Below are 19,448 nucleotides of genomic sequence, written 5' to 3'. Positions count from 1 at the left end.
CCGCTCCGCAGCATGTGGGATCTTCCCGGACCGGGGCACGAACCCGTGTCCCCTGCATCGGCAGGCGGACTCCCAACCACTGCGCCACCAGGGAAGGCCAACAGACTTCTTTTTTGCCATCTAGTGCTGTTGAATCTGTGACTCAGTCTGCCCCACCCACTCCCCTCCAGTCCAGGTTCTTCTTTGAATATGAGAGTTTAGAGACTGTTTGCACTGTGGTCTTTGAGCATCTGGTGAGTTTTGAACACGTTGATGAGGATGCTGATTCAAATGCATGCAGAAGGAAGAAGGGAATTTCTAACATAGGACTCCTCACTTTATTTCCTTCAAGGCCAGTCCTGTTGGCTTTTATGCACCTGCTCATTATTTCTGAATATCTTTAAAGTAGGACCAGTCTTGGTTAACCAGGCCCTGGTTATTTAGCCTGTGGGTCCCTCATAGCCTCCTCTTCCTTCCTCAGTTGCAGTTCCCTCATTAGCATATTCTCCAGTCTTGTTGCTTCTTAAAGGCAAGAAGTATGTGTTAATCATCTTTTTCTCTGTCGTGGGTTGAAGAGTGACCCCTTAAAAGATATGTACACATCCTAATGGTACTTCATTTCCAAAAAGGGCCTTTGTAGATGTCATTAAGGATCTTGACATGAGATCACCCTGCATTGTCCCGGTGGGCTCTAAATCCAATGACAAGTGTCCTCATAAGGGACACACAGAGGAGAAGGTGACATGAAGGTAGACGTAGAGATTAGACTGATTTGATGTCAGGAAGCTGCCAGCCACCAGAAACTAGAAGAGGGATGGAATGGATTCTCCCCTGCAGCTAAGAGGGTGCAACCCTGATGACACTGAGAGCCAGTTTCTGTTGTTCTAAGCCACCCAGTTCGTGTTAAGTTGTCAGATGAGTTGCAGGAGACGAATACCTTCTCTGTCCATGGTATCTGGTGCAGGACCTAGCAGATAGGTACTCAGCGAAGTTTTCTGCATGAATCAATGGTTCGTGACTCAAGGGTTTACCGGGAGAAAAAGGACAGTGCTGGTAAGAATGAGCCAGTTGTAGCTTATCCGTGCTTTCCCTGTTTGCTCCTTTATTTAGGTTAGTAAAACATTCACGTTTAGAGATGAGTCTATATGCCTGAGCATGGTTCTTGGGACTTTGGAAAAGCATTGGAAAAGAAGATGTGCTACATTTTTGTTGCTACGTTCAGCTGTGAACCATGAGAGTGATTTTCCAATGGAATAACAAGATGCTTCCCCAGGCTCCTTGCTAGTAATTAAGGTTGTTTTGGGAAATGAGAGCCATCAAACCTCCCCTGGCAGGTCAGCCTCTGCAATCAGAGGAATGCAGGGATGGAGGAACCCTCTCTTTGCCTCAGAGCCATATTTGGGCAAAATCTGGGCTGCCGTACAGATGTGGCTTAAAGAAACCAACAAGGGTATTATCATCTGGCCACTGTAATCCCCTGATATTTATGCTGTCATCAGTCGAATTCTGATCATGCGATCTGCAAAGAAGGCTACATCTGCTCACAGCTCCCTCGTAGGGTAACAACTTGTGTTCAGTGTATCTAGATGTGAAGAGAAGCACGGTTAGATCATTTCTTCCGACATTAAAAAAGTAGAAATGGTCTAAAGTCAACATACTCAAATTACCTGGGATGATTAAAAAAAAGTACAAGCCATTATCCACCATGCTGGAAAACCTTGAAGGTTTTATTCTCAATATCTTTGCATTAATACAGATGCTTTTTACTTTGTGCTGAGAAAAACAACCTGTTACACATCATGTAACTTTAATATACAACATAGAAACTCATCCTAAGTTAGTTACAACAAGGACCTACAAAAAACTTCATAGGAAAAAAAGTTACCTAATATCGCCACTGTATTTTCTAATAGACTGACCCTGTTAGACCCTGTCACCAATGCTCAGCTCTGTAAACAATGGTTATTTCCATGTTCTGGGGACTTGTTAATAATAGGGACACTAAAATCAGTCTAAAAAGTTCTAGCACGTCACTATATACTGTACAGTCCTTAAAAATAATTTATTGTACTGTTTCTAAAAAAAGGTACTAGGGGTGTTCTTTTGCTCTGTTTCCGCATTCCGGAGCTGCATGTGAGCACTTTCATCTAACAGCCTAAAATCACGAGAACTGAACTGCAATTCACAATCACAGAGATGACGTGGTGGAGTCTAGGACTTCCCGCCCGTTGCACACCGTCGGCACATACGTGCTTGCAGAGGCTGGAAAACAGAGCAGGACAGAAAATTCTGGATTAATCAAGGGGGCCACAGAGCTACTGGCATGGATAATCCTAGACACTAGTTAAAAGTAAAAAACTCACTTTAACTTGGCCTTGGAAAATGCTAGATGATTTAGTGCTGTAGTAGGTCAACTTTCTAAACGCGCTCTGCTCAAAATTAGTTTGTATCCTGGAACTTACCTCCATTACTGTCATACCTCTTGGAGAGAGTTGATAAGCATAATCACTGTTGAAAGAAGCCACTTGTGGGTTTAAAATTAGCTTTGGTAATCTTTAAACTGGTTAAAATACAGTGTGCAAAATTGAAAGCTCACTGCAGTTTCCTTAGACTGTTAAATTAATTACTATTTTCAATACCTTAATTAATTTTGTTCTCTCTGGGCAGGCATGTCTCTACATAGTGCCATAAGTCATCCGTGAACTCTACTGCCTGAGAGAATGCTTTGCTATACTTTCATTGTTCAGTGGATAACCTCAGTGAAAATTCTAGTGAGGGCTGTGGTGCTAAGAACTTCAATTTCATAATAGTTTGCAGACAGGAAGACATTCCAAAGTTATGATGCTCTTGTTAATGACAATAGTGACGACAGTGTCAGGGTGTGAGTATAATACGGATATGTATATTCATTCTTTTTAGGGCTTGTCGTGTTCCTAGATAAAATTCCTAGCTCCGAACTTGTTTTAAACAAAAGTTTTGTTTTTGTGAGAAATCTAGGGACAGTTAAGTAATACCTGTTTTGCCCTCAAAGCTCTTTCCTTTTACTGAATGAGAACAAAAGCAAGGAGCCCCATCCTGCATAGGATGAAACTGTATGGCCAAGAGAATCAGTTAGCGATGGCCTCACATTACCTTTTGGAGCTGATGACGTCCCATCGCTTGACCTGTCCATCTGGACACACTCTGCCTGGGAGGAGCTGACCCTCTTGGCTACCTGACCACAGCTCAGGTCAAGCTGCCCAGTCAGCTGTCCCATTCTTTAAGGGCATAGCTCTTGGTTAATAATCAGATAAACTAATTTCATGTCATGCTAAAGTGTTCATGTTCACTATCCTAGTGGAAATATCCTTGCTCAATGAAATTGCATTTTTCATAGGAATTTCTTTAAACACGAAGGAAAAACTAAGTATGAAATTTGATACTACGTGGCAGTAAGTGGGGGAACATTCACCATCTTTGGGACACTGAAGTCTTTCAGCAGACACCGCTCCAACTAGGGAAACTGCAGCCTTTCAGTTTTGCGCTGATTACTTGTCTAGGTTTGTGAGAAGGCAAGTCTGCGTGGCTGCCTAAGGTTACAGTGGAGTCATGTGACATGGTAACGCTTTTGGAGATTTTTTTCCTTTTATCATTTTTAGAATGAGGTTCAGTTTCTTTTACAGTATGAGCCCTCTAAAAGCTGCAATATCTTGGGGGACAGGGATGGCATAATCCACATTTCCTGAAACTTCTACAATGAAAACATAGCGTGTGGCAGATAAATGCTGGATGGAAGGTGATAGTGATAATAATTCCAAATGCGAGGGCATTAATTTATTCTTCGCAAAGCTTCTTAGTATACTTTAATTCTCGCTTCATCAAAGCTAGGTAAGGCAAGAGAAAGAACAAGGTGAAACGGAGTCCAAACGAGAGTGCTTCTGGCCATTCAATATGTGCGTTCTCTGCAGCTTCCTTGTAACCACCTGTCTACTTGGCATCTCCATGTGGCTGTTTAATAGGCATTTCTAAATCAAGTGGCCAACACATGACTTTTGATTCCCTGACCTGTCCCCATTTAGTCTTCCTTTCCTCAGTGAATGGTCTCACCATCTGCCTGGTTATCCAAACCGAAAGTCTAACATTTAAGCCTCTTTCCTTTCTTGTCTCTCCTTGCGTGTCAAACCCATGCTCAAGTCCAATCAACTCAGGCTCCATCTCCAACTACTTCTGTCTCTGCATCCAGCGCCCCGGTCCAGGCCAGCATTCCCTCTCTCTTGGCCACTGGAATAGCTGCACTACTGGGGTCTCTGTGTCCACCCTTGCTTCCCGGCAATGCTTCCTCTATACAGTAGCCAGAGTAGTTTTAAATGGAAGTCACCTACCTACACACCTCCTGTGGCTTCTCTTTGTGCTCTCCTTACTGTGGTTTATAAATCCCAGCACGATTCAGACCATGCCTATCTTTCTGAATTCACCTAATTCTGTGCTCCCGCCCCTACGCTTTTTTTGCTTTTGTTCTCAAACACAGAATACCTATTTCTCAGTTTCTGGCCTTTTGTAATAGCTGTTGCCTCTGCCAGGAATGTTCTTCCCTCTCTTAATCACATATCTGGCTCCTTCCTGTCATCCACGTGTGAAATGTCACCCTCTGAAAAAGGCTGTCATCAGGCCACCTAGTCTGAGGTAACCAGCCAGTTTCTCTCTTGTCACGTTATCCCATTTTAAAGCTGAGTTTTTTTCCTTGCCTTTTTTTTTTCCCTTAGTGTCTTAACATCTTATACTCTTGACTAGAAAGTATGCTGGGGCTCTGCTTGTCTTTTTCATTATTTTATCCCTATTGCTGGTCATGGAATAGACACTGTATAAATATTTTCTGAATGATTGTATGAATGGTTGCCTTTCAAAGAATGGGGGAACCGAGAAAGTTTAAAGAAAGAAATAATCTATTATCCTGAAGAAATGACCAGCAAATGTGAGGCCTTTCGGCAGCCTCATTTTGGAGCAGGTTGGCCTTTCTGCTTCTCAAGCCACATGGTGGCTTCGACCATCACCCACGTCTGCAAAGAACTGGCTGGGGCTGTGAGCATCCCATAGCAGGCATGCTGCCTTTGACATTTGGACTAAGCTCTTCATCTTTTCCAAGATCAAATTTTATTATTTCTGTGCAGGTTTTTCATTTTCAGAGGTTGAAGAGGAAAGATGTGTCATGGGGGTACGTCTAGGAGAACCAGGGATTAGTGTGTTAATGCTTCTTGCTGTCGACCTTGAACTAGTCTAATCCCCTCTCTACCTGCACTTTTAAAGATGGTGTCAGAAACCTACTGCGATGTTCCCCACACTATTCTGGAATTTAGTGTAATTCTCTTCTTAAGTGTGCACTTGTGATTTGCTTGCTGACTGCATTCTAAGTTCTTAAAAATTGGGTATATTTTGACCATGTAGGTAAGGTACACGGACTGCCCAGATAGCCACAAGCTTATTAGTGTCACATAATCTTCTCCTAAACGCCCTGTGGACATCGTTATGGAAGGTTACAGAATAACCTGGAATAACCTACCTGCTTTGTAGGGACATTAAAGGGAACACCCTATGTTAGAATGTCTAAACTCTTGAGGGGAAGACAATGCAAATTCAAGGTCTTCTTGCAAAGAATAACAACGGCAAAAAGCCCCGCAAGACTCTGCAGTTATTTTTTCCCCCTAAACACTTTTTAGTGTATTGAAGGGGATTGTAACCTCTATTTTTCTGCTTCTCTTTTTCTGTTTCATCTGTAGCTTTTGCCAGTGCATTTTTTATTATGTAAAAAAAATTCTCGTTTTAGTACATACTGCTGAATATAGCAGAGGAAATTACTGTTTTATGAGTTTACCATCTCAATTACTTTGCCTTTCATAAATATTTTACAGATGCTCCTGGATTAGCCCATCTGTTATTCCCCAAGGTAGTAAAATACGTGGAAGAGGAAAGTACCGTCATTTTCGTGTGTGTCTTTGTGATGAGCTTTTCTATGATTTTAATGAAATTCTCGCGAGATTTTTAATGGCGTAAGTTTAACCTATTTTCTTAAGTGAGGTTAGGCAGATTTCTATAATCATCCTTTCTGTCAGAAATAAGAGGTGTGCAGGCTTATTTTTGGCTCTTCTGGGAGTGGGGGTGAGTAGCCGCTGTTGCTCTAGGCTTACGTGGTACTTCTTGCTACTTAAAGTGAAAAGTGAAGATAGCTGTAAAAGACCTAATCAGTTCCACAGCTGACCACAGAAGGACCATTCACACCCATCAAAAGGCACGTTTTGCTTCACAAACTTGGTGAAGCTTTAGAGATCAATGCAGCCAAGTGGCAGCTTTGTCTAGCGCCGTGAAATCCACTTTTGTACCAGTGAAGCAGAGACTGGCCAGACTTTGGAGAAAATGACCCGATTTTTTCTAACTGGGCCCTCGATCAGTGCTCAACATATTTATTTAATAGATTCTTAGGGATGCCAAGTCTGTTAGTCAATTTAGTGACGGAGACTTGGTTCCTGAGAATCAGCGTGTTACTCTGTGTAATAGATCAGACTTGGAAAAAAATAAAACAAACATTTAAACAGAAAAGACATTCCAGTCTGTTTCCATCTGTTCCATTTCCTCGCTCCTGGTGACCCCAAATAATTTCTCCCAGCATGTCTGCTTGTTTAGATATTTTAATTCTGTGGTCATGGAATACAATTTCCATCCGTTATTTGTTGCCTTGTCCTCCTGCTTTGTCAATGAACCTGGTTTTTTACTCATCACCTTAATTTACCTGTGCTAGGGCCCCTTGGTCCCATTTCAAAAGAAGCATATGTGTTGATAATGTTGTCTGGGCAGATGCGACACTGCTAGCCACTTGTTTGGTAGCCTTGCTATGTCAGAGGTTTCTCAGTGGGAGACTGAGAATCCATTAGTAATAAAAGTGGGCTAGATTCTCAGGGGATGTTTCCCCCTTTATGACCAAAGTAATTGTCTTAAACTGTTACTAGTAGTCTTAAGAGGAAATCATATTCATTATGATGTTGGACAGAAATCTGTAAACATAAGATTTAGTTTCCAAGTGTGAAGTTAGAACTTATGAAAGCAAAGACTTCTTCATTCAGTGATTCATTTCTTAGGAGACAGGATTCATGGGAAGAGAAAATACGGCATGTACCTTTTTATAGACCGTGATGCAACTTAATTACCTCATGAACAGAAATGCCACTTGATCTTCAACTTAATACCTCAGTCCACCGTTGCCACATCATGCGGTCCTTTCCAATCGTGTTCTTTTATTCTCTCTTCCCTCCCCCAAGAAGTACCAAAGTTGGATGCACAATAATTTCTGAATAAGAAGACTCAACATTTTTTTGTACTCTTCTACCTATTTTTCATTCTTCCCACATCCTCTTAGTTGCTTCACATCTCCTGTTTCCCCTCTTTTCTATCCAAATGTGTTTTCAGGAGAGGAGCAGAAACTCATTCACCCCAAGGCTCAAACAACTAATAGGAGCTATACGTGCTACGACATCTAGGGGATCCAAATCGGAAGCCGAAAGGGTTAAACTCTAATCAAATAATGTCAGGCATTAATTACTCCTTCTTTCTAGTGGAGCTGATCCTGTCAGCCTCACCTTCCAGTTATCCACAGCAACTGCACGCTGTTTTAGCTTCCACTGCTACCAACCTGATGGAAGCCACCATCACCTGGGTTAGGCAGTAGCCTCCTAAATGAGGTCTCTGCCTACTCGCTGTCTTGTATTCTGCCCACACAGCCAAAACCATGCTTTTAAAGTCAGGTCCTGCCACAGCTCCGATGAAACCCTTCAAGTGTTTTCTCAGCTCTTGCAACAGAAAAGTAAAAGCCCTTACAGTGACTTGCAGGATCCTACAAGATCTGCTCCATCTTTGTCCTAATCTCCTGTCACTTTCACCTTTATTCATTTCCCTAGAGCCTCATTGGCCTCTTAGATGTTCTTCTAACTTTGGACCTTCGCATTTGCTGTTCCCTCTGCGTGGAATGTCTTTCCCCCAGATATCGGCCTGGCTCCCTTCTTTCGTTTCCATCATGTCTCTGCTCAGTGTCACCTTATCACTTCCTTCCACTCTATAAAAACAGGAACTCTCTGTATCCTCAGTCCACCTTATTTGCCTATGTCCCATATTATTTTCTTCACATCACTTGTCAGCACCTGAGTTATTAAGCATTGTAGGTTCGTCTCTCTGTGCCCCCTCTTGCCTGATTAGAATGCAAGCACCGTGAGTGTAGAGTTGGTCTGTTTTGTTCATTACCACATCTCCAGTGCCTAGAGCTGAGCCTGGGCACAAAAATTTCTTCAATGAAGGAGTGAATTATCCATCAAATTGGTCACATTTACTTGGTTAGTGGTTTCTCTCCCAAACGCTCTGAAATTATTCCAGGTAAGGCAGAAATGTTAAATTTTTTTTTCCATATGAGTAGGCATTTTCCTGCTATAGGCGCAGAGATATTTCCGTTTATAGATGTCCTCCAGAGAATTTCACTAAAAATGAAGTCATAGAAATAGCATATAATAAATTGAGGTTAGACCCTTTGCTTTCTTTTAAGGTTTTGATCATCTGAGATCCATGTATGGGCAGTATTTGATTAAATACATATTTTCTTTTTTATTGACATATATACATAGTTCTCAGCACGGTACCCTGTTCCCAAAGGCGTTAATAAATTTGGGGTTATGTGGAAATGCAGATGACTATAGGTATCTCTCATACAATACCTGACCCGCTGGTTTAGGGACTCTCTTTGAGCTAGTGTGTTTACATTCTGTTCTAATGTACAATACAGAAGAGAAACTGTACAATGTAATGTAATTCAAGAAAGTGATGCTTTTAAAAAACTATGGAAATGAGAGAAATTATATCTGACATAAACATTAACTACATTCATTTGTCTTCATCAAATCACATTTTCTAAGAAACTTAGTGTGTAGCCTCTTTGGAATATCAATGCCACACCTTGTCTGTGTGCAGCCTGGGCGTGGGGATCACCGGGGGCTCAAAGAGACATGCTTTATGCTGTTGAACTCCCTGTTATGGGCTTTTGAGAGGAACACAAGTCTGTACTCATGCTGGTAGAACAAGATGCTGTCATGTGTGGTGCTTAAGAGAAAGCTTTTAACTTGAAAAAAATCATTGCATGTGCAGATGCTAAGATTCTTACTGTCAGAATAGTCTCTGAGGGCTTCCCTGGTGGTGCAGTGGTTGAGAGTCCGCCTGCCGATGCAGGGGACGCGGGTTCATGCCCCGGTCCGGGAAGATCCCACATGCCGCGGAGCCGCTGGGCCCGTGAGCCATGGCCGCTGAGCCTGCGCGTCCGGAGCCTGTGCTCCGCAACGGGAGAGGCCACAACAGTGAGAGGCCCGCGTACCGCAAAAGAAAAAAAAAAAAAAAAAAGGATAGTCTCTGAGATGAATTTTGTAACTGAGCTGGGGCAGAAAATCCAGAGGCCACAGGAGCCATAGAGCAGCTTTTGAGAGTTTTATCTATGACTTCAGTTATCAAATTCCTTAAAGTACCTAATAGATGGGACCCTGGTTTTCTCATCTATAAATGTGTTTGTTAGAATAAATGATCCTTAGCATCCCTTCCAGCTCCAGGCTGTGTAATAAAGAAGGTGGGCTGTAGCTGCCTGGGGAAAACCTAGCAAAATAGTAGAGGTAAAGAGAAAATGATTTAAGGGTTGCTTTAGAGTGGTTGTGAGAGAAGTAAATGGAAATGTCAAATAAAAGAAGGAGAGGTATTAAACATCAATTTCCTAACGTATAATAGGGTTACCTATCATAGCTGGAGACTATCCCCCCATCCTCAATGAGGGAATGAAGGGGAATAGAAAGAATGAGGTTCTCAGGAGTGCTGTGCTCCTGAGGGAGCTCTCTTAAGGGAAAATGGATTTGCTCTCTTAAGGGAAAATGGATTGACGTATATCTGATTTGGATGTACTAGGTGTATTCTGCCTGGAAGCAAATGGCTCAACTTACTGACAACTCTAGGCTCTTCCTACGTTGGTCAGAGAGGATTTAGGTTTATAATATACTTACGCCTGTGGCGAAGAAGACGTTCATTTCAGTCTGGGTTGCCAAACAACTTCCTAATTTGCTGGCCAGTCATCATGGGACTCCCTGAACTGTAAAGTGCAGGTATATTATGCTGTTTTTCTGGACTAGCACAGTAGAGAAGAAACTTGGCATTATGTGCTTTTTTTTTAAATAAAGTCCTGTTCAGAGTTGAACAATGGCTTGCCCTGGCCAACTGGGGTATCTTCAAAGCCTGGCCATTGATAAATGCAAAGGCTTGTCCTCAGGTACTCGCTTTCTGTTGCTGAAGCTCTGTGGCAAATTATACTGTGAAACTAGAAGACGGTTCCCTCCATCTTTTTAGACTGCTGCTTTCTTTTTATAATGTGCCAATGCTTAGTGATAAAGAATAATTCTATTAATTGAGCAGTTCGCACACTACCACCTAGACAAGTGACTTTCTGAATAAGGTGGTGGCAGAGAAAATCAATCTCCATGTGCCCATGGCTCCTCCGGGACCCAACTCTGGGCATCATGAATTAGCAGAAGCCCCTTGGCTGATTTAATGATAATGACATACATACATCTGAATGATCACCGTGAGCAAGGGAAATACACATCCCTGTAGGACCACGTCTGGGGACATAATAGCTCCAAAGACTGTTGGACACACTCCATTTCTTTCTTCTCCCCGCAGCCTACGCTGATGCAAACCCATATTAGCGTCAGCAGTATTCTGACCTGCGCAGGGCCTATAGGATCTTATGCTGCCAAACCTCACGTGTGCATCCAGTTTGTCTCCCTCACAATGACACCATTCGCTTACATTCTGGACCCATGCTGGTAGAACAAGATGCTGTCAGGTGTAGTGCTGAAGGGAAGGCTTTTAATTAAAAAAAGAAAAAATCATTGCCTTTGCAGATGCTAAGATTCTCAGCATACGTTTTTGATTGCCTGTCTTTGGGAATCAGCTGTGGGAAGCTCCTTTGCTTCTAAAGCTGAACCAAACAAAGAATGACCTCTTTTTTTTTTTTTTTCCTCTTCCAAATACAAAGGATGTTTACTTATGTGTGTGGGTGTGGGAGCAGCATTATAAATATGAACTTAGGATTTCAGGGTCTCTGAGTCCTACTGCTATTGGAAGGTGCATTCCCACCTTCAGTAAATGTTTCTTGAGTGGCCAGGTGCGTCTATGGGAGACATGCCTTCTGTGGAGGGTTCGGACAACAATGGGGGAAATGACTGTGCCGGGATGTGGCTCTTGGCATCATGAAGCAAAGGATGGGACTTCAAGGGCCTTTCCTTCTCTGAACCCAGGGCCTCCTTTCTCTCTGAGGGCATCTAAGTGGAGCTCCCTGCTCTGCACTGATAGCAGTGGATGAAGCAGACAGGATGGTTTGGGCCAAGGTTCTCAAACCGTTTTCCTTGGACCATCTCTGTTGAACCAGCTGGAGTATCTGTTACCGACCACACTTCTGGCCTTTACCAAGACCCCATGATACAAAGGGTGGGGCCTGGGAATCTTCATTTCAAAGAGTTTTTTTTTTTAATACACAAATATTGGGGACAACTGGCCTATGGGTACACTTAGTGGAGAAAAATTACTGTTTCATTTTTATTATTCTGACTCCCACTGTATGTAGTTAATCAGATACAACTAAAATTGGTCTCTTTTGCATACAGCAATATGTAAACATTTCTCAAATGGTGAGTTTTCCAAGATGTCCTTAACGATGTTCTTTCTTCCATGCCTGCTTCTGAGTTTGGCCGTGCTTTTCTATCTTTTGGGAGCAACTGCTCAGATTTTAAAACCTGCTAACTGAACTTCTTTCTGCTGTCAGCCACCTTAGCTTCTGTCAGGGAGCTCACTTAGACTCCAAAGTGATGTGGTATCTCTGCTACTCTCTCGCCAGAGAATTAACCCTGAATTAATACGGCCGCAGCTTCCAGTCAAGGTGACTTCTTGGTATTGCATAAGCTTAAGTGTGTCATGTCACTTAATCCCTGCTAAGAGTGCAGTACCGGTTGGATTTGGGATTTGGAGAGCGCAGCATAATAAAAATGGCCACAAATTCTTTGAGCGGTGGAGTCTGCCTCCCTCCCCTTGAATCTGGGTGGGCTCTATCATGCTGTCTGGGTCCCATGTGGAGAGAGGCATCCCACCTAGGCACCATGTACGAGAGTGAATCACTGCGGACCCTCCAGATCAGTTCAGTCTCAGCTGACACCACAGGAGGACCCCAGTCAGGGCCTTGCAGAGCAGGTGGACTGCTCAGTCAAGCCTTGCCTGAATTCCTGACCCACTAAATCAGGAGAGAGAACAAAAGGGATTTCTTTTAAGCCACTAAATTTGGGGGAAGTTCGTTATGAGGGAATAGATAACTAAATGTGTCTGTGCGGGGGGTAACTCCGTTGCTATGCCAGCTTATTCTCGTCCATACATGGGGTTTTTGTTTTTACCTCTGGAGGCACTAGGTCAGAAAAACAGCAGCAATACTGGGAACAATAATCCATTGGAATAAAATGCCTGCAAATACTTAACCAGAAGAACATAAATTATGTACAACCTAGGAAAAGCATACGCTGTACTTAATGAATGCAGAGCAGTTTAAGGATTTTTCTTGATTCTTTAAACAGCGTACTTCCCAGTATTTAGGAGGGAGATGGATATTAATTGAGCTGAATCTATAATGGAGGAAACAGGCACTGAAATATTAAACCAGTTGCTTAAATTTTCATCATAGTGGGTCAGTAACACGTTTATACATAGAACTAGATCCCATAGGCAAGTGGCTTTCAAATATCTTTGATTGCAGTTCATAGAAAGAAATATTTTACCTGAACCTGGTACCCATACATAAACTTGAGCAAACTTGGTGAAATACTATTTACCCTGTTACATATGATGCACTCTAAGATACTTTATTCTCTTCTCTTTTATTTTTATATTTTTTATTATTATTATTTTTAAATGTCCAGGTCAGTTTTATTTTATTTAATTAATTAATTAATTTGGCCATGCCGTGCGGTATGCGGGATCTTAGTTCCCTGACCAGGGGTCGAACCCGTGCCCCCTGCATTGGGAGTGCAGAGTCTTAACCACTGGACCACCAGGGAAGTCCCTCTATTTCCGTTTTTAAAAAATGCTGGTCAAACATGCTAAATAAATTTCATGACCCATTAATGGATTACATTCTACAGTATGAAAAACACTGCCCCGGACACTAACCTTCCTGGGACCAGGGATTCTGTCCTATTCACCACTGTGCTTAGAAATATCTGGTGTATAGAAAGCATTCAGGCATTTAATGACTTTAAGGAACTTCATGACAGTGGTTCCAATTTGTTAAAATAGGAAGGATACTAATCACAAGTCAGGAAATCCAGTGTCAACTCTTGAATCATTGTATGTCCTTGAGAAGTAACTTCTCTTATCTTCTCACCTATAAAATAGAACTTGTGATATCTTGTACACATGGGATAAAATGAGCCCACAAATATTAAACTATCGTGAGTAAAAGATAAAGAATTACAAATACAAATAAAAGATCAATGGATTCGTTACTTACGCACTTTGAAATGCCGAGAGATACCACTCAAATACTTCACTTTGTTACTTTACTGCCATTTCTTTGATTTGGATTAATTAGAGGAAAATTGTGGGAAAAATGAGATCTAAATTTAGACCTTTTTAAGGAAAAAAATTAAATTTCACTGAGTAACAAAGTAGTCCTAAAATGTTGGGCTGGATAGACTCCTTCCTTGAAGTATTAGTTGGGCCACTAGCAGATTAGATACCGAGTGACCGCTTAAGCAGGTCCATGGCAGTTGCAGTCCATTGTTTTTGTGTAAATGAACATTTCTGAAATTCTGAGGGGAGACTCGATTGGGTAAAGTGTCCTTGTTAACTCTTCAGGAATTTATTAATTCCTAGTACATACATTAGAAAACGCCACCATATCTAAATTACCGAGGTTCGGATGTATGAGATCTGAAAAGTGTCTGTGGAAGACTTAGGGACTCTGCTACATTGTTTTAATAACAGGCAAGAAGAGCTCTAAGCTATCAACAAGACTCTTCCTGCCCAGAGGTAAATCATGCTGCCTAGCCTAGGGTAATTTTCCTTTTGTTCTCCCAGGAAAGTCTACCAAGTAAGTAGTTCATGGGAAATTTCCCGGCTTGTTTTCTGGATGGAGTAGCACGATAAGGTGGTTTGGTGCCCTGGCTTTGAAATCAGAGAAACTGGCTCTTAAGTTCTGGTTCTGCCACTTTCAATACGTGTGACCTTGGGTAGATCCCCAAGAGTTGTGAGCGTTAAATAAGCTATATCCCACGTGCACACATGTATGAAGTACTTAGCACAGTGCCCAGCACAAAGGAAACAATAAATGATAGTTCCTCTTAGCTGTATTATTGTTGTTTTTGTTAGTTATTATTATTAGTTATATGCCAGTTCTTTCTGGTCTGGACTGGCTAGCTTTCATAGTTCAACTGTTGGAAAAGAGATTTGTTTGCTCAAGAAATAAGCAGGTTTCTTTAAGGTGCAAGGAAAATTATTTCACAAGTTTTACCAGGTCCTGGGGCTCAGCCCTCGTGACACCTGGAAATTTAGCTGAAAATGCAATAAGGTCTCCATCTCTATAGCAGCTAAGACGCAGGAGTGGTATACACAGCGCATCACGGAACACGTGCTGTCAGCCGTCAGTCTTCCCTTTGTTTGCCAGGAAAAGGGCAGCCCTATAAAATTGTGCACTTTGTTGGAGAAACTGGGGCACTAATGCGATTGCTCACTTTGTGACGCTGAGCTATTTCAAAGTTTCCTTTCTAATCGGCTCGGGGCAAAATTGTGAAGTAGTCATTTGTCTCTGTCACTTCCAGCCCTCCTTCCCCCCACCCCCCTTCCCCTTCCTCTCCCCTCCTTCCCCCTCATCCTTCTGTCAGTGCATTTCTCCTACTTTATACCATAGATTAGCTGAAAATGGCTTAAAAGGTTGTCCCCTTTAGCTACCTTTGTGTTTTAGATGCCTCTGAAGAATTACATGATTCTCCAAGGCTACTGTTGCAGATATTTGCAGGCCAGGAGGTGAGAGAATTCTGGCTGGGAGTTACCCTGGTATCTTTCAGTGAGCACTGCCTCCTCAGCTAAAAAAAAAAAAATTGTGTCTTTGTCTTTGAAATAGGAGGAAGATCTATTCTAGCGTTTTCCAAAGTGTATTCCATGGGCTGTGCAGTTGATTTTACTGTGATCAATTACTTTTAAGAAACTGTAAATAACAAAGTGAAACAGGTTTCCCTGCTGTAGAGATTCTGAAAAACCTTTTTCATGCTCATGTCAAAGGAGGTGCTTTGAACTTCCAAGTGGGTATTTAGGCTGTAGCATTTTCCACCTTATTTGATTATCTTCCTCTTCTAATTTTCATGAAGCACCTTCAGCATCTGTGTGACACAGAACATACTTTACAGAGCACCAGTCTAGTCCAACCCTCTAGGCCAACTAAGGAAGGAAACAGTAAAGTGATGTGCTCAAGGTTACCTGTTGACCTAGTTGCAAAGTTAGGACTAGAAACTTGGTTCTCTGGCTCTACAACTTGGTCAAAAATCCCATTTGTGGTTATGGATTTAATGTCTGTCATCCCTGCTAGACCGCGTACTGCCAAAACCGAACCTTGACCTCTTCTGCTTATCACTGTATCCTTAGCACCCAGCACAGTACCTGGCACACAGTGATCAAACCAGCACTTACTAAATTGAGTTGAGATTGATTATGGGGATGGACGTGTGTTGCCTGTTTCTGTCTATGTCTGTTGCTTCTCCTTCTAGCCTGCTCCCTACTATATATGAAGGGGTCAGTGTCAAGTTCCATACTTACACTGAGAATACGTGGTCCCAGTTCCACTGACACTGAACCTGTTCAGGTGCAGTCTGTGTGTGACCACATTCTTCTGGGGTTGAAACAGGATGATGTGCACCTTGGGTGCAAACAAACAGCCCAGGACCACGAATCCACTCAGGCTAACCGAGATGCACATGGTCGTTGTCTGCACCTATAAGAAAAGATTGCCTAGTTAAGTGTCTTGACTATAAATTCAATACAGTGGCCAACTCAAGAGAGCACTGAAAAAAAGAGCAAACTGAAAAAACCCAAATCATCCACAGTTCTGTTATTATTCTAGCCAAACCAATACAGCAATTATATTGGATCTTCTGAGTTTGGGATGCACATGGAAACATTGCTTAGGATTTGTAAGCAAACACTCTCTGTGTTTGGTGTCCTGAAGGCTTGCCAAGACTTCACACAGATTTTCTTGTTTTGTTTGTTTTCCTCTTTACTTTGTATAAAGATATTTCTGCAGAGCCACTGGAAGTCAGAATCTTAAAGACTAAAATATCAATATTCAATGATGAAGTGACCAGATAACTGATAATTTGAGTCAATCAACTTGGCTTGTTTAAGGTTTACTATATTATGAACAAATCTGGTCCTGTTTCATATTTCCATTTCTCTTTCTTGCTGGGAGCTCTATCAGCTCTTGGTTTCCCTATTCAACACTGGGGGGCATTATCAACTTTCTTCTGGGGTACCTACTCTTTTAATTATTTCATTAGCATCTCTCTGGAATTTTGATACACCAGGTACTCGCTGTTTCATCTTTCTGTTCTCCAGGCTTCTATGCACCCACCCTTGACAGAGAATTTTCCCTTGCGCCCTCTTTGCTTCCCCTGAAAGCAAACCTCAGAACTAGGTTTTATCATCTCTTCTTTTCATTCCCTTGCCCGCACTCTTCATCTTCTCTGCTCTCCTCATTTATCCTGGCTTCAGCTCCCATAGATTTTCTGGAAAATCCCAAATTAGATTCTACATATTTAATCACTTTCAGTATGAAAAATGGAAATTAATTATTTCTTCTATCAGTTTCTACTCAGAGTAACTATGGTAAATCCTAGAGTCATTTTAGAGTTCTTTTTCCTTTTTCCCCAGCCGATGCTATTACCAGATAGCAGTAATTTCTCATGCCCTAAAGTGTCTGACCTTCTTCTGTAATCAAAGGAAGCTGAGACTGAACAGTTAACCGGAAGAGCCACATAACTTTAGAAGACCTCTTTCTGTTTTTGATTTTTAAAAAATCAGGTTACGCTTGTATCATAATTCTTCAGACTCTGGTTTTACTTTGATTGCTGAAAGTAAATCTCTCCTCACTATCTTTTTTTTTTAATTTAATTTTATTTTTGGATGTGTTGAGTCTTTGTTGCTGCGTGCAGGCTTTCTCTAGTTGCGGCAAATGGAGGCTACTCTTTGTTGCGGTGTGCGGGTTTCTCATTGTGGTGGCTTCTCTTGTTGCGGAGCACAGGCTCTAGGTGCGTGGGCTCAGTAGTTGTGGCTCGCGGGCTCTAGAGCGCAAGCTCAGTAGTTGTGGCGCACGGGCTTAGTTGCTCCGTGGCATGTGGGATCTTCCTGGACCAGGGATTGAACCCATGTCCCCTGCATTGGCAGGCGGATTCCTAACCACTGCGCCCCCAGGGAGGCCCTCTCCTCATTATCTTAAAGCTCTTGCTCCCCTAACCACTCCAGTGCTTTCCAACCTGGTCCCCAGTTTCAGGCTCTTCTCTCTTTTGTCAGCTTCTCAGAAAAGTCTACTATCTAATTCCATGATGGAAAAGCCTTGATAAATCATAACTATGTTATTTATAGCAAGTCCATTACTGACGTAATTTTTCTTCTTACATATATGTAGAATATGATATTAGAACTGTGCTGTTCCTGCCTCGGTTTTGACTGTGGTGCCAGTGTGAAAGCTATCAGATATCCCAGCGAGGGTGAGACAAGTTCAAATGTGTACTTTTCAAGAAAACCTTCTATAACTTTGAAACTCCTCACATACTTTAAGACATTACAAGGAGAGGAGAAGGGAGGCTTCTGTGAGGAGATCTCGGCCCAAAGCTGTGCTGTGAATTCCATGCCCTCCACCCCTTAGGGGGATTGTGTCCATCTCTTCACTTAAAGCTTACAGAGGAGGGCATCACTGTGGCCCTTCACAGAAGGTTTGAGGTTTTTCTGTGGTTGGGAGGATGCTCTGGCCGGGAGCCTGATTCCTGTCTTGAAAATCTAGAAGGTGAGAAATGGCTAGTCACTTTTGTAGCAGAGCAAGGAGACTGGCTGATGTACTGAGATAGTCCTTTACTCTAAAAATTTATGAAAACAAACGCTACGGGAGTGGTATGCAGGAAAGGTGAGCCATTGTGGGTCATCTAGGGCCCATATGGAGGGGCCTGGAGTCCTTCTCAGAAGGAGGCTAGAGGGGAGTAGCTGGATTGTGACGACTCAGAGTAGCGAATTGCCAGCCAACTCCCTCAAGGACTTGCGGGAGAAAAAGGCCAGCAGGACCTTTCTGATGATCAGGTGAAAACACCCTTTAATCATCTTCCAGGTTATCCCAAGGATGTGTCTTTAGCCACTGCGGACTTAGAGATCATAAAGTCCTTATTACTCTCTAACCAGGCCTGAGAGGGACATAGCAACTGGTGGACTGGGGAGTGTGAGCTGGGAGAAAGGGGAAGCCAACCACTGCAGCTCCAAGGCAGGCCAGACCTCAGGAGAAAATGATACTGAATGTTACGTCATGATATGATTTGATAACTACATAGGACAAGGCATTTCAGTTTCCTACTAGAGACATTTTTCCTTTGAAAATGATTGTAGGACCTTATGTCACCTAAGGGCACACAAATTCATGGGCCTGCCAAGGTCATGAGCGTTTTCATTCACTGATGTATCCCCAGCACTAGGATGGTGTCTCACATAAGGTGAACAGTCAGTGTTTGGATGTATCCACTGGAATTTCCATCCAGGGGTGGAGGGGTGACTAATCTCACTAACTACTAAAGGGACACAGGGAAGCATAACTAAAGGTGCATTTTGGTCATAGTTTATGCTGCATGTTTTTCAGTATACCCGCTTTAAATTTGATACCTTTTAATTTTTTTCAAAGCCCAAGTATCAGCCTCATAGTCTCAGTTGCCCAATTCCCTCTATAACTCACACTATAAAGAGTCTGTGTTTATCTATACTTATTTGTTCTGCGTCTTTGAACACTCCCAGCCCATGCTGCTTTGTTTTCATCTTCCTCAAGCTCCTAGAAACACTTGACATGGTTAATCACTTCCTGGATCCCTCCTCCCCTCACTGGACAGTTCCTTGTCTGAGTTGCTGACTTTTTCTCTTCTACCTGAATTCTAAGTGCTGGCGTGTTTCAGAACTCAGTTTTGGACACTCTTCTCTTTACCATCTCATTGAGTTCCGTGGCTTAAGTACCTCCTACGTGGATGGTATTCATCCATGGAGTACTAGTTCCAACTTATCTTCTGGGCTTCCAGACCTATACATTCAAATGCCATCTTGGCATATTGTTGTGGATGTGTAGTGGGCAAATCAGAATGAATATGTAAGCA

General features: G+C 42.4%; 1 protein-coding gene across 2 annotated transcripts in view; it reads right to left on the bottom strand.

Moving 5' to 3' along the window:
- Nucleotides 1–1,685: 1,685 nt before the first annotated feature.
- GRM3 (glutamate metabotropic receptor 3) overlaps nt 1,686–19,448 on the bottom strand; it is a 234,438-nt gene continuing 216,675 nt past the window's right edge. Inside the window, exons 5-6 of one of the 2 annotated variants that reach the window (XM_067746098.1) lie at nt 15,871–16,045; nt 1,686–2,241 (exon numbers count right to left, since the gene is read on the bottom strand). In XM_067746098.1, coding sequence (XP_067602199.1) covers nt 2,168–2,241; nt 15,871–16,045 — 249 coding nt within the window. In that variant the 3' untranslated portion in view covers nt 1,686–2,167. Of the gene's footprint in view, nt 2,242–13,223; nt 13,445–15,870; nt 16,046–19,448 lie in introns of those variants that run through there. The other variant, XM_067746097.1, reaches the window with a different exon arrangement.

The sequence above is a fragment of the Pseudorca crassidens genome, chromosome 8, assembly GCF_039906515.1.
Source record: "Pseudorca crassidens isolate mPseCra1 chromosome 8, mPseCra1.hap1, whole genome shotgun sequence".
NCBI classification, from domain to species: domain Eukaryota; kingdom Metazoa; phylum Chordata; class Mammalia; order Artiodactyla; family Delphinidae; genus Pseudorca; species Pseudorca crassidens.
This window is presented reverse-complemented; position numbering and strand designations above follow the sequence as displayed.